Raw genomic sequence first — 16,674 nt, forward strand, 5'->3', positions numbered from 1 at the left:
CTCCCTCTCTCAGCCCCAAATGAAAAACAAAGTGGTCGGCTGGGCAGCTACTCTCTTGTCCCTAGGATCACCTGGCTTCCTTGGAATTCAGTCTGGGGATGGGATGGTCTTCATCCCAGCATCCCTGCCCTGTGTGTAGAGCTCTCACTGGACTTGGCATGTACAAGGGGCCTCCTTGGTAACAAGGACAGATTCACAGGCCAACAAGCAACACGACCTATCAGCTTCATTGCCCAACAGATATTCTCATTTCCCACAGTCCCCAGCATTGAGGGAACCCAGTGGTATGTGCCCCTTTTATGGAGTTTATTTATTGCATGTTAAATTACACATATTTATTTAATATTTTTTCATAATATTAAATGCAGGCCATAGGATACATCCCTAAGAGAATAACCACCAGATCTGGCTATCATATTATTATAATAAAATTAGCAGCCCTTTCCTGAGTTACTTCCTTAAAAGAAATCACTTGCTCACCCACTAACTTAAATAAAATTGATGTTTTCTAAAGTTGGGGATTTTTTGGTATCAATTTTTAAAATTCACACTCACTGAACCTGCTTTTTAAAAATTTCCTTTTGAACAGCAGATTTATATTTTATTTTCTAGCTATTTTGAGGTCTAAACCTCACCGAAATGTAAATATAGGAAAGCCTATGTTAATTAGTAATTACCTTAAACAAACAAAATAATGTAAATGTAATTCTTCAGGGAAGGGAATGCAATGGACAGTTGAGGAGAACACATGCAAGACTCATGAACTTGAAGGTTGATGGAATTAAGCATCCCTGAAGTTCACTGAGCCACAAAGATGGCCAAGCAGATCAGCATGAGAAGACTTAACTCTCAAAGCAGTTATCGAATCATCCCAGAACTGGAGTATTTTCTTAAGTCTTCCTTTAGGAAAAATCAACTTGTACGAAAAAGTATTGACAAAGTATTAAAATGTAATATAAACATTTTAGGTGGAAGGTGCCTCCGCTAACCTGATAGTTGAGCTGCTGAATTGCCTGGGTCCACGTCTCCATCCAACCAGTATGTCCTCTCCATGACCTCCTCCAGCTGGATTTTAGCCTGGACAAACCACTCTCCCTGCCCCTTGTAATATCAAACAGCAAAAACTGTCACAGAGAGCTCCATCTCAACGCTAAGACCCAGCTCCACTCAAGGACCAGCAAGCAACAGTGCTGGACACCCCAGGCCGAACAACTAGCAAGACAGGAACACAACGCCACCCATTAGCAGAGAGGCTGCCTAAAATCATAATAAGTCCACAGACACCCCAAAACACACCACCAGATGTGGACCTGCCCACCAGAAAGACAAGATCCAGCCTCATCCACCAAAACACACGCACTAGTCCCCTCCAACAGGAAGCCTACACAACCCACTGAACCAACCTTACCCACTGGGCACAGACACCAAAAACAATGGGACTAGGAACCTGCAGCCTGGGAAAAGGAGACCCCAAACACAGTAAGGTAAGTAAAATGAGAAGACAGAGAAATACCCAGCAGATGAAGGAGCAAGGTAAAAACCCACCAGACCTAACAAATGAAGAGGAAATAGGCAGTCTACCTGAAAAAGAATTCAGAATAATGATAGTAAAGATGATCCAAAATCTTGGGAACAGAATGGAGAAAATACAAGAAACGTTTAACAAGGACCTAGAAGAACTAAAGAGCAAACAAACAATGATGAACAACACAAGAAATGAAGAATTCTCTAGAAGGAATCAATAGCAGAATAACTGAGGCAGAAGAACGGATAAGTGACCTGGAAGATAAAATAGTGGAAATAACTACTGTAGAGCAGAATAAAGAAAAAAGAATGAAAAGAACTGAGGACAGTCTCAGAGACCTCTGGGACAACATTAAACGCACCAATATTTGAATTATAGGGGTGCCAGAAGAAGAAAAGAAAGGGACTGAGAAATATTTGAAGAGAGTAGAGTTGAAAACTTACCTAATATGGAAAAGGAAATAGACAATCAAGTCCAAGAAGTGCAGAGAGTCCCATACATGATAAATCCAAGGAGAAACACAACAAGACAGATATTAATCAAACTATCAAAAATTAAATTCAAAGAAAAAATATTAAAAGCAGCAAGGGAAAAGCAACAAATAACATACAAGGGAATCCCCATAAGGTTAACAGCTGATCTTTCAGCAGAAACTCTGCAAGACAGAAGGGAGTGGCTGGACATATTTAAAGTGATGAAAGGGAAAAACCTACAACCAAGATTACCCAGCAAGGATCTCATTCAGATTTGATGAAGAAATTAAAACCTTCACAGGCAAGCAAAAGTTAGAAGAATTCAGCACCACCAAACCAGTTTTACAACAAATACTAAAGGAACTTCTCTAGACAGGAAACACAAGAGGAGGAAAAGACCTACAATAACAAACACAAAACAATTAAGAAAATGGTAATAGGAACATACATATCAATAATTACCTTAAATGGAAATGGATTAAATGCTCCAACCAAAAGACATAGACTGGCTGAATGGATACAAAAACAAGACCCATATATATGCTGTCTACAAGAGACCCACTTCAGACCTAGGGACACATACAGACTGAAAGTGAGGGGATGGAAAAAGATATTCCATGCAAATGGAAATCAAAAGAAAGCTGGAGTAGCAATTCTCATATCAGACAAAAAAGACTTTAAAATAAAGACTATTACAAGAGACAAAGAAGGACACCACATAATGATCAAGGGATCAATCCAAGAAGAAGATATAACAATTGTAAATATTTATGCACCCAACATAGGAGCACCTCAATACATAAGGCAAATGCTAACAGCCATAAAATGGGAAATCGACATTAACACAATCATAGTAGGGGACTTTAACACCCCACTTTCACCAATGGACAGATCAAATGAAAAAAATAAGGAAACATAAGCTTTAAATGATACATTAAACAAGATGGACTTAATTGATATTTATAGGACATTCCATCCAAAAACAGCAGAATATACTTTATTCTCAAGTGCTCATGGAACATTCTCCAGGATAGATCATATCTTGGGTCACAAATCAAGCCATGGTAAATTTAAGAAAATTGAAATCGTATCAAGTATCTTTTCCAACCACAACGCTATGAGACTAGATATCAATTTCAGGAAAAAAAACTGTAAAACATACAAACACATGCAGGCTAAACAATATGCTACTAAATAACCAAGAGATCACTGAAGAAATCAAAGAGGAAATCAAAAAATACCTAGAAACAAATGACAATGAAAACATGATGACCCAAAACCTATGGGATGCAGCAAAAGCAGTTCTAAGGGGGAAGTTTATAGCAATACAATCCTACCTCAAGAAACAAGGAACATCTCAAATAAACAACCTAACCTTACACCTAAAGCAATTAGAGAAAGAAGAACAAAAAACCCCAAAGTTATCAGAAGGAAAGAAATCATAAAGATCAGATCAGAAATAAATGAAAAGGAAATGAAGGAAACAATAGCAAAGATCAATAAAACTAAAAGCTGGTTCTTTGAGAAGATAAACAAAATTGATCACCCATTAGCTAGACTCATCAAGAAAAAAAGGGAGAAGACTCAAATCAATAGAATTAGAAATCAAAAAGGAGAAGTAACAACTGACACTACAGAAATACAAGGGATCATGAGAGATTACTACAAGAAACTATATGCCAATAAAATGGACAAGCTGGAAGAAATGGAAAAATTCTTAGAAAAGCACAACCTTCCAAGGCTGAACCAAGAAGAAACAGAAAATATAAACAGACCAATCACAAGCAATGAAATTGAAACTGTGATTAAAAGTCTTCCAACAAACAAAACTCCAGGACCAGATGGCTTCACACACGAATTCTATCAAACATTTAGAGAAGAGCTAACACCTATCCTCAAACTCTTCCAAAATATAGCAGAGGGAGGAACACTCCCAAACTCATTCTACAAAGCCACCATCACCCTGATAACAAAACCAGACAGAGATGTCACAAAGAAAGAAAACTACAGGCCAATATCACTGATGAACACAGATGCAAAAATCCTCAACAAAATACTAGGAAACAGAATCCAGCAGCACATTAAAAGGATCATACACCATGATCAACTGGGGTTCATCCCAGGAATGCAAGGATTCTTTAATATATGCAAATCAGTCAATGTGATACACCATACTAACAAACTGAAGGATAAAAACCATATGATCATCTCAATAGATGCAGAAAAAGCTTTCAACAAAATTCAACACCCATTTATGATAAAAACCATGCAGAAAGTAGGCATAGAGGGAACTTACCTCAGCATAATAAAGGCCATATATGACAAACCCACAGCCAACACTGTTCTCAATGGTGAAAAACTGAAACCATTTCCACTAAGATCAGGAACAAGACAAGGTTGACCACTCTCACCACTATTATTCAACATAGCTTTGGAAGTTTTAGCCACAGTAATCAGAGAAGAAAAAGAAATAAAGGGAATCCAATCGGAAAAGAAGAAATAAAGCTGTCACTCTTTGCAGATGACATACTATACATAGAGAATCCTAAAGACTCTACCAGAAAAATACTAGAGCTAATCAATGAATTTGATAAAGTAGCAGGATACAAAATTAATGCACAGAAATCTCTTGAATTCCTATACACTAATGATGAAAAATCTGAAAAAGAAATTAAGGAAACACTCCCATTTACCAGTGCAAGAAAAAGAATAAAATACCTAGGAATAAACCTACCTAAGGAGACAAAAGACCTGTATGCAGAAAACGATAAGACACTGATGAAAGAAATTAAAGATGATACCAACAGATGGAGAGATATACCATGTTCTTGGATTGGAAGTATCAACATTGTGAAAATGACTATACTACCCAAACCAATGTACAGATTCAATGCAATCCCTATCAAACTACCGCTGGCATTTTTCACAGAGCTAGAACAAAATATTTCACAATTTGTATGGAAATACAGAGGACCCTGAATAGCCAAAGCAATCTTGAGAAAGTAAAATGGAATCAGGCTTCCTGACTTCAGACTATACTACAAAGCTACAGTAATCAAGACAGTATGGTACTGGCCCAAAAAACAGAAATATAGATCAGTGGAACAGGACAGAAAGCCCATAGATAAACCCGCGCACCCATGGTCACCTTATCTTTGATAAAAGAGGCAAGAATACACAAAGGGGAAAAGACAGCCTCTTAAGTGGTGCTGGGAAAACTGGACAGGTACATGTAAAAGAATGAAATTAGAACACTCCCTAACAGCTGACACAAAAATAAACTCAAAATGGATTACAGACCTATTGTAAGGCCAGATACTATAAAACTCTTAGAGGAAAACATAGGCAGAACACTCTATGACATAAATCACAGAAAGGTCCTTTGGACCCACCTCCTAGAGAAAGGGAAATAAAAACAAAAATCAACAAATGGGATGTAATGAAACTTAAAAGCTTTTGCACAACAAAGGAAACCATAAACAAGATGAAAAGACAACCCTCAGAATGGGAGAAAATATTTGCAAATGAAACAACTGACAAAGGATTAATCTCCAAAATTTACAAGCAGCTCATGCAGCTGAATATCAAAAAAACAAACAACCCAATCCAAAAATGGGCAGAAGACCTAAACAGACATTTCTCCAAAGAAGATATACAGACTGCCAACAAACACATGAAAGAATGCTCAACATCACTAATCATTAGAGAAATGCAAATCAAAACTACAATGAGGTATCACCTCACACTAGTCAGAATGGCCATCATCAAAAAATCTACAAACAATAAATGCTAGAGAGGGTGTGGAGAAAAGGGAACCCTCTTGCACTGTTGGTGGGAATGTAAATTGATACAGCCACTATGGAGAACAGTATTCCTTCAAAAACTAAAAATAGAACTACCATACCACCCAGTAATCCCACTACTGGGCATATACCCTGAGAAAACCATAACTCCAAAAGAGTCATGTACCACAATGTTCACTGCAGCACTATTTACAACAGCCAGGACATGGAAGCTACCTAAGCCATAAAGAAGACGTGGCACATATATACAATGGAATATTACTCAGCCATAAAAAGAAACGAAATTGAGTTATTTGTAGTGAGGTGGAGGTACTTGGTGTCTGTCATACAGAGTGAAGTAAATCAGAAAGAGAAAAACAAATACCATATGCTAACACATATATATGGAATCTTAGAAAAAAAAATGGTCATGAAGAACCTAGGGGCAAGACAGGAATAAAGACACAGACCTACTAGAGAATAGACACGAGGATATGGGGAGTGGGAAGGGTAAGCTGGGACAAAGTGAGAGAGTGTCATGGACATATATACACTACCAAACGTAAAATAGATAGCTAGTGGGAAGCAGCCGCATAGCACAGGGAGATCAGGTCGGTCGTTTGTGACCACCTAGAGGGGTGGGATACGGAGGGTGGGAGGGAGGGAGGCTCAAGAGGGAAGAGATATGGGAACATATGTATATGTATAACTGATTCACTTTGTTATAAAGCAGAAACTAACACACCATTGTAAAGCAATTATACTCCAATAAAGATGTTAAAAAAATTGTGAGTCACTATATTGCACACCTGTAACATATAATATTATATAGTAACTATACATCAATAAAATTAAAAAAAATAAAGATGGTACACAGATGGCGGAGAGAAAATAATCAGAGGGAGAAAGAAAAAAAAAAGCAAGTAGCCATGTTGGGGAGGTCCACATGGTAAGAAGCTGAGGACAGCCTCCAACCAAAATCCAGGAAGAAACTGAGGTCCTCAATCCAACAACCCATCAGTAACTGAATGCTGCCAACACGATGTGAGCTTAGAAACAAATATCTTCCTAGTCAAGACTCAGATGAAACTGCAGCCCCACTGACACCCTTGTGTCCCCTTGGATACCCCCTTGTGAGTGTCCCTCACTCAAACTCAGCAGGCCATGCTCAAACTCCTGACCCACAGAACATGAGAGAGAATATATGTGTTGTTTCAAGCTTCTAAGTTTTTGGTAATAGTCATGTAGCAATAGATATCTAATATACACACAGTATCAACATATACCAAAAAAAGACACTAATCAGATTTCTTTGAAGAGATTAGTTTTCAAAATACAGATTTTCCCTCCAGGTGAAATCATACTGGAAGCAAATGGTGTAAAACCAGTTAGTGCGTCAAATAGGAAACCTGTTCGTTAGCACTTCCAGATCATGTACTGAGGCCTACCACCCAGGAAACCATTAACCTGTTACTCTGAAAAAGAGAGCTCTGTCAAGAGGAGGTGAGATCAACAAATAAAGCAAGAAAGAAACAATGCTATTTCTCTTTCTGCATATAATTCTTAAGTTTCTTACACAGGACAGGAAAATAATAAATTAAAACTTTATATTGCTAGGGGGACTATACCTCAACTTTTTAGTTCTTTTGGTTAATTTCCTGAAGTCATCTAGGACTTCAGCCTGTGCCGAGTGTATTTTCAAATTGAGGTAGTGTAAATCATTTTAAGATTCAGTTTCTAGTCCAAGTAAATATCCTGTGTCAATCTTGTAAATTAAGACAACACAAGAAAAAGGAAACAAAGAGCAAAATCACAAAACCTGCTGCTTCCAGAATCAGGATGTACCGAAAGCAAAATTAAAGCCAAGTTATTTTCCTCCTGCTGGAGATATGTGATCAATCTCCTAGAACATGTATGTTTTCCCCGTGCATAAAGAACTCTTAGAAAAGTTCCATCACTATATAGAATTGCACATTTCTAATAACTCAAGCCCCTTCCCGTAAGCTATAAACCCAACTACTTTGAATAGCAAATTTTTAAAAATCAGGTATCAGATTTCCAGGATAGAAATCTGTAAATAGTAAGAAATAAAGGATTGTGTATCTGGATATAAGATATATACTTTAGAAAAATGATGTCTTGTGAATTCTTTTTTCCTGGGAACAATTTATATCACCCAGAGAGTTTCAATAGGCATTAGAAATTGGAGTGCAAGGAGGGAGGGGAATAATATATATGAGCAGGGCATATGGCTTCACTGGTCCTAGATATAATGTCACTATTCTGTGATGTAAAATGTTCATGTCCTTGGCTGTATTACATGAATCAACTGGAGCATTAAAATAAAGAAATAAATTATAACAAAAGGATGATCTCTTATAAAAATTGGATGGAATTATACCCTTAGGTATAATTAATATAAATATAAATAATATAAAGGGTTTTGTTTACCATTTCATTTATAGTATGCTTAACTGGAAATGCTAAAAATAGGAATGAATGCCATGAATAACCTTGGTTTTTATACTTATTTATTCTCAGAAAAGAGAACTGTGCATCTATCTACAAAGTTTTATATCTTATTTGACTTTACTTTGTAAAGAATTTAGGCAGAGCAACAAGCACTAACTCTTTTTAATTCCCTCCCTGCCATAAAATTACCCTCAATTACTTACATCTCTATATCCATGCACCACATTCCCAGAAATATCTCCTGCTATGTCTCTACAACCAGCTGGGCAGAACTTGCTGGAAAAAAAATAAAGAAGTTATATTTTATTAGGTCGTACTTAGTGTGAAATTATACTTAAAAGTATTTTCTCTCCTCTATACAACATGCAGGAATATCTTTCTTTAATGACACATCAGAAACCTGATTTGTGAAAACACAGACTTATCTAAAATGTTCATCTGAAGGCAAGTTTTACACAATTATTTGTTTTATATCAAAATTCATTATAAACTCTATTAAACAATGAGCTTCCCTAAAGCATCTTAATTGATTTTAAGGGGTCCAAGAAATGTTAAGTGAAAAGGTAAAATTTCTAAATACAGTATATATAGCATAATCCTGTCTTTATGAAAAGAAATGTTTAAGTAACAATTTATGTTTTCTCTGGATAAAAAGATAACAAGGAAGAATATCTCTGGATTCTCTCTGAGTGTAGGAGTTTGAGAAACTATCACTTTCTGTGTTACTAACTCTGTAAATTTGGATTCACTCTACTAGCATTACCCAATTGGAACATAATGGAAGCCATACATGTTAATTTAAATATTCTAGTAGCCACATTAAAAAAATCAAAAGAAACGGCAAAATTAGTATTAATAATATATTTTGTTTAACCTAATATATTCAAAATGTATCATTTCCACATGTAATGAACAGAAAAATTATCAAGATATTTCCAGTCCTTTTTTTTAAATAAGTCTTCAAAATCTGCAGTATATTTTATACTTACAGCACACCTCAATTTGAATTAGTCAAGTTTAAATGCCTGGAGAGGGATGGTCCACATTAGTTATAAATTACTTTTGCAATCAGAAAAAAGGTGTATATTTTTTTTAGCTTTACTGGGGTATAGTTGACAAACAAAATTGTAAAATATTTAAAGTGTACATCATGATGATTTGATATACGTATACACGGAAAGAATTCCTCCCATCTAGTTAAACACAGCCATCACCTCATACACACACACACACACACACACACACACACACACACACACACACACACGTATATATATATATATTTTTTGGTGAGAATATTTAAGTTCTACTCTCTTAACAAATTTCAGTTACACGATATGGTGTTATCAGCTATAGTCACCATGTTATACATTAGATCCTCAGACCTTATTCATCTCTATAGCTGAAAGTTTATACCCTTTTATCAACCTTTCCCTATTTCCCCTAACCTCCAGCCCCCAGTAACTACTTTCTGTTTCTATGAGTTTGACTAAAAGAGGTATATTTAAAATTAGGATTTCATTTGCTCAAGTCATTTTTCAAGAAACTTTTCAGAAACATGTCATGGCATATGGTATGGTTGGCTGTGGCTTAGGGTGTGTTGACCCAGGCTCTGTTACTACCTAACTAGCTATGTGACCCTGAATATTGCACATAATCCCCCTTAAATTCAGTTTCCTCTTCTGTAGTTCCTTCAAGCATCAACATATCAATAGGCCATGAGAGACAACCATACATCTAAAAAACGTGCAAAAGGAAACTCAAAACATTATGTGAACATTGACACCTTTAAAGACGAATGCCATAGGCCCTTGTTTCTATATATACCATATTACAGTAATGTTTGCTTGGTTTGTTCAAGAAGAATGTACCAGCCCAAGCAGATTCCAAAACAGCAGTTGCTTTTATTTCATTTCCTCTCAGTTTCCTCCTGCTGACTTAGCAAATTAGATGTGTAACAGAATCCAGTGATCAAAACTACCCAAATAAATGGTTCATAATTCTTCCCCATTGACCTAGTGGAATCCAGCACTACAGCAATAATCAAGGAATTAAGAAACAGAAATAATGGAAATCCTATTACAGGTTTACAGTTCCTTAGCCTAGCCCTTAGAGCCAGATGTATTTCAGAATTCAGAATTTGGGGGATTTTAGAAAAGTAAAACAGTGCCAATAATGTATATGATGTATGACGCCACTGAGGTCTGCAAATATTAATCAAAACATTAATATCTCTGTATCAAATATATGGATAGTCATATTAGGTCAAATACATAAAGACAAAATAGCCTCATGTTTAATTTAGTCCAATTTTGCTGTCAGCTGAATTTAAGGTCACGTTAATCAGGTACTGCCACCAAATGAGTTACAAAAATCTTTTGACTTTTAAAGCTTTCTGCATTTCACAATTATGGATGAAGGAATATGGCCCTGTACTAGTCATCACACCTCATCTTTAACTAAACTCTACAAACAGGCTGGGCTACAGCTTAGATGATCTGACACCATAACATCACACCGTAGGGCTGAATATATTCCTTTCTCTAAGAGGATAGGAAATGACTATTGATGCCCAGAGGCCCTGTCACCACTGGGACTGTACACGTATGGCTGGAAAGAAAATGCTGCTGAATGTCTGCATTGGATGAACAGCAACTTTGAGGGCAACATTTAATTACTGGTCATTTTCATTTTTGTCTTTTCTCAACTGACCTTCATATTAGTAAACACTAGAGTTGATTCTGCATTATAAAAGAATCTCATTTATTAGAGTATCAGATGGATAGGACCATGGACTCTTAAGCTTGACTTTTGGGGTATTCTTATTTATTGTGTAGCCCTAAGCAGGTTATTTAATTGCTTTGTGCCTGCTTTGGGGGTAAAACAGAACCTGCCCGGCTGGTGTACTGGAACATTCACATGAGCTACCTATATGCTAACTCCAGAGAGCTGTAGTGGTACTAAGAAAACACTCTAATGAGTTAGAGTTGTTGTTAGTGTTTTTGTTGACAATGACCTATAGACCAGTGGTTCTCAACTAGGGGTGATTTCTGCCCACCAGCAGACCTTTGGAAACGTCTGGAGACATTTATCGTGACTGGCTCATACAGGCCAGGGGTGCTGCTAAACGCCCACAATGCACACAACAGCACATCATCCAATCCAAAATATCAACAGTGCCAAGGCTGAGAAATCCCCCTCTAGACTTTTACTTTACAGATGAGAAAACGTACATCTAAGAAATTAAGTCATTTTTCCAGTTAAAGTAAAGCTGGGATGAAAATTTTCATCTCCTATTCTCAGTAGGTCTCTTTTTTGTGGGAAAGATAAAATGAACCCCTCCAGAATTACAAAGTCACTCCCAAATGCTGGCCCGGTAAAAAAATGCACTCTAGACTCCATTTTGGCTCATTGGTACTAGAGTAGAACTCAAGGGTCAGCAAACTGTGACCCATGGGCCAAATCCAGCCAGCGCCTTTTTTTTTTTGAAATAAAGTTTTTTTGGAACACAGCCATGCTCATTCGTTCACATATATACTGTCTATGGCTGCTTCCGCACTACAAAGGCAACAGAAACTGTATGAACAGATGCAAAAGAGACTGCACGGCCTGCAAAACCTAAAGTATTTATTACCTGGACTTTGACAGAAAGTTTGCTGATCTCTGCTGTATAAGAAACCATTTCAAATATTCCTAATTAGTTACAACATAGATGATTTTTTTAAATTAAATTAAGTACAAGTAAGGTACTTTATCTGGTTTAATGTCAAGGAAAACAAAATATTCAGCAACAAATGACTGCAGCACAGCTAGGACACTGTATTTACCTGTATTCTGTCTTCAAATAATGGTTAGCTCGTTCCAAACACGTTATTAAATCTGTCATAAATAAAGATAATTGCAATCAGCTCTAAAGATTTCTTTTAAAATGAAACAGTTTTTGAAAAGTATTTATTCGTTATCTAGTTATCTGAACTCTTCTGTTTAAAAATAAATAAAAACTGACACACTACCCCCAGGATTTCATCAGTTCCCTTCATTTTTCCTTTCTACCATCAATGACGGTTCTTCAGTATTTATCCAGTGAATGACAACAGAATCTATTTCCAACAAAAAACCCAACCCTGGTTAGTTACTATTCACTACATACCTACAGAAGACCATGTGTATAAGCTCCCCTGGCAGGAGGAAAACCATTTCAAGAGCCCAGTGTGGTTCAGAGAAGGTTCAGGAACATCTTAATTTAACAATTTAGCTAGTGGCAATCGAGCGACCACAGGGCCAGGAGTTTAGTGAGAAAGCAAAGAGCCTATCAGCTTTGATCATTGAGGACCAAGGACTTAAAAGCAGCGTGCTCTCTGGAGCAATTTATAGAACTGAACTAATACTCAGCAATGGAAACTCTAAGATACTGTGGATTTTGGTGCTTTTAGATGGACCTAGTATAGTTTCCAAAATATTCCACACTTGCTGCAGAAGTTCTTTCTTTCCTTAATCATTTCAGTAGTTCTTAGGGAGAAACGTATGCTGAACACCGGCCATGCAGGGGCCTGCTAGGATATTGCTCAGATCTGATTGGCTGAGTGAGAAATGAATGGGGTACCCCCTTCCCAGAGTATTTCTGCAGGAGGGGCCTGACAGCAGAATCTCTGGGCACCTCTGTGGCCCTGGCAGACCCTGGGCTGCATGGAAATTACTCTGGAGTTCAAGGCCTGGATGGGAGGCCACGCTTTCCTTTCCCATCAATATTCATGCTCCCCTTCTCTCCCGCTCACGCGCTAGCTGGATGGGTAGGGCACTTGGTGACAGTGACTTTCTCCTCCTCATACTCTCATGCTCCCATGCTGGTGCACTGGTGTGTATGGAGTGGGGGGGTGTCACTGGTTAAAAGGCTTGTCCCCTAAGCTAACAAAGGGGTTGGTGGAGAGCTCCAGAGAACAGCCAGACCTTAGGAGGGTCAGGAGGGTAGCCCCCAAGATACACAATCCATGATTTCTAGGAAAATGAGATCAACCCTCTCCCACATAAGTCAGCGGATCAGTCTAACGTGGGCTATGAAAGTATTCAGTTCAGACCTAGCTACTTACAAAGACACTGCATTCCTCTCTTCCCTCACATCTTAATTCTGGATCTGAGGTCACAGTTCTGTCCGGAGATGGTGACTAGCAAGAGGAATTCTTAGACAGATAAAGGTTTACAGATTTATGTTGGTCCTTCTGCTATACCTGGATGGTCGCTGCTGGCATACGTTAGCAAAAAACCCCGCCCAGAAATGTGGGATCCACTCTCAAAGCGAACAGTTACTTCACTGGTGTTCAGCAAGAGTTCTTTGGGCACAGTCATGCTTCCACAATACGGACCTAAAAACAAAGCACACTTGTAGCTCATTTCAAAATTTAGACCAGTACAAAGAATTGGTATATACATTTTTTCCCCTTAAATGTCAACTTTACCAGACAACACATACACATAAGATTATAATCTTTACCCAACTGAAATTTTGCTTCATACTGAGACTAAGAATTAGTGACTGATTGTAAACTTGATTATACAGAGAAACAAGATGGGGGAAGTGGCCAATTCTAGATAAGAAATAGTTTGGAACTAGTTAATTGTGAACAACACAAGAGATAGGTTCCAATTTTTATAAGAAAGCAACTAACAAACAAAAATCAAAATATTTAGTTAAGAAAATGTTATAACAAAAGTGATATTCTAGGGACCTCCTAAATTTGCTTAAAGTATGGTCTAAATGCTTGCGTGCCAACCAAATTCATATGTTAAAATCCTAATGCCCAATGTGACAGTATTAGGAGGTGGGGCCTTTGGGAGGTACTTAGTTTCACAAGGGCAGAGCCCTCATGAATGGGATTAGTGCCTTTATAAAGGAGGCCCCAGTGAGCTTGCTTGCCCCTTCCAGCATGTGCAGACACAGGGAGATGGCTATGAACCAGGAAGGGGGCTCTCACCATCCACTATACCGTATCTGCTGGCACCATGATCTTGAACTTCCCAGCCTCCAGACTGTAAGAAATAAATGTCTGTTGTTCATAGGTTACCCGGTCTGTGATATTTTGTTACAGCAGACTGGAGAGACTAAGACAGGTAGTAAAGAAAATGTTATCACAAAAATGATATTCTCCTAAATTTGCTCAAAGAAACTCACAAGCTCCCTTTTGCCAAGAAAGTTCCACTACTGTATAGCACAGGGAACTATACTCAATATTTTGTAATAACCTATAGGGAAAAGAATCTGAAAAAAAAAATATATGTATAACTAAACCACTTTGCTGTACACTTGAAACTAACACAACACTGTAAATCAACTATACTTCAATTTTTTAAAAAAGTGTAAAGAAAAAGAAAGTTCTAGAATTAAAAGACTGTCCAATACAGGGTAAAAATCTTATTCTCATGCAATTTGCACACTTCTCTTTCTCTTCTTTACCACTCTTAACAGCAACTTCTGGTTAACTCATATAATTTATTTTGATTTGTAAAATGAAGTTTATAAGAAAGCAGAATAATGTCTAAAGGCTTTTGAAATACCACAGTATAAATTATACAATTAAGAGTATAACATAGGGAGACGCAAGAGGGAAGAGATATGGGAACATATGTATATGTATAACTGATTCACTTCGTTATAAAGCAGAAACTAACGCACCATTGTAAAGCAATTATACCCCAATAAAGATGTTAAAAAAACAAAATAGTATAACATATTGTTTCTAAAATACGTTGCTTGAAAAGCAATAGGAAGCTCTATGAACTTTCAAAAGACAAAATTAGGGCTTCCCTGGTGATGCAGTGGTTGAGAATCTGCCTGCCAGTGCAGGGGACACGGGTTCGAGCCCTGGTCTGGAAAGATCCCACACGCCACGGAGCAACTAGGCCCACGAGCCACAACTACTGAGCCTGTGCTCCACAACAAGAGAGGCCGCGACAGTGACAGGCCCGCGCGTCGCGATGAAGAGTGGCCCCCGCTCGCCGCAACTAGAGAAAGCCCTCGCACAGAAACGAACACCCAACACAGCCAAAAATAAATAATAAATAAATTTTTTTTAAAAAGACAAAATTAGATTTGGAGCTTAAAAAAAAAAAGACCTTCCTAAGAATACTCAAGTTGAAGTTTAGTTTGCAAACTGTCATCTTGAAAGTCAAGTATGCAAGACAGGATAATTTCTCTAAAAATAGGGGTTAGCAAGTCAATTTTGAAGAGCGGTATTCTTCATCAACTTCTCCCAAAATTGAACAGTATAGAAAGAGTCAATGGAACAACAATGACAACATCAGGTTAAGGGAAGAAAAAGATCACTCCAAGTCAATGTGAGTACAACTAGTCACACCAGCCAAAGCCAACATAGGGACCAAACTGCTAAAAGATGCAGAAGATCGTGAACCCAACTCAGCCTTCCTTTCCTGATATAAGGGATCAAATTTCTCTTCTGTCCAGTCCAGGTGTCACGTTCTGAAGATGTGATAAAATGAGAGAAATGCTGTGTGTTTACATGCCCCAGATCTCAGTTGTTGCCTATTATTAAATTATAATGAAATCCAAATAAAAAGGATCATCTCTCTCTTTAGAAACACTCATCATATACAATTACTTACATGAGTTAATACCTGCAAATTATTTAGAATGGTACCTAGGATATAAAGTGTTAAGTACTCGTTAAATAAATAAATACATTAAAACAAACAAACAAATAAATAATGCCTGTTTTCCTTTTAGACAATGTTCCACGGGGTTAGGGACTTTTCTATATCCGTCACTATCTCAAACACCTTGTACGTGTGACAGCTTTCCAAATATTGTTTGAATCAAAATGAAGTTAAATGTTCTTCTATTTGCAACAGCTGGTTTTTAAAAACCAAACATGATTATAAAGATACATAAAATATTTAATCCTGTCATTACAAAATAGCATGAAGAAGCAAGAAAAGTGTGGAAAAGCAAGAAAGGAAAAGAAAATCATTAGTGTGGTAGATATATGGATTTTTTGATCTTTAAGAGTGCTCCCAAGCATGGAAGATAGGCAATACTAAATGAATTTTTGTATAATAAAGTAGAATAAGCATTTTTGCAAAATTAAAGTGAGTCAGATTACTGTGCTTGACTTACGCAACTGATTCTCAGTTTGTTTTAAATAAGTTTCAAATTCATTTGTTCTTTGCACAGGTAAGTGAGATACTTACTTTGCAAACTTAAGAACAAAGATGAAATACCTAGTAACTTGTTGCTATTAATAAATCAGAATATTTTTCTAATCATATTTATTTCTTCCAAAAAGAAATAACAACATATATACTCTTCTCCAAATCATGATGACGATACCATACCAATCTCTCCTTAAACTTCTATGTGCATTCCAATGAGTTCTAACAAAAACAGTGAGGAAAAGTCTAAATTGATAATCAG

The 16,674-nt window shown here is 37.1% G+C and overlaps 1 protein-coding gene across 1 annotated transcript in view; it reads right to left on the reverse strand.

Moving 5' to 3' along the window:
* Positions 1-16,674, reverse strand: part of DCBLD1 (discoidin, CUB and LCCL domain containing 1) — a 68,654-nt gene that overhangs the window by 17,089 nt on the left and 34,891 nt on the right. The window contains exons 3-5 of the mRNA XM_060030043.1: positions 13,478-13,612; positions 12,080-12,131; positions 8,456-8,528 (exon numbers count right to left, since the gene is read on the reverse strand). Coding sequence (XP_059886026.1) covers positions 8,456-8,528; positions 12,080-12,131; positions 13,478-13,612 — 260 coding nt within the window. The remainder of the gene's footprint in view (positions 1-8,455; positions 8,529-12,079; positions 12,132-13,477; positions 13,613-16,674) is intronic.

This window comes from Delphinus delphis, chromosome 14 (genome assembly GCF_949987515.2).
Source record: "Delphinus delphis chromosome 14, mDelDel1.2, whole genome shotgun sequence".
NCBI lineage: Eukaryota > Metazoa > Chordata > Mammalia > Artiodactyla > Delphinidae > Delphinus > Delphinus delphis.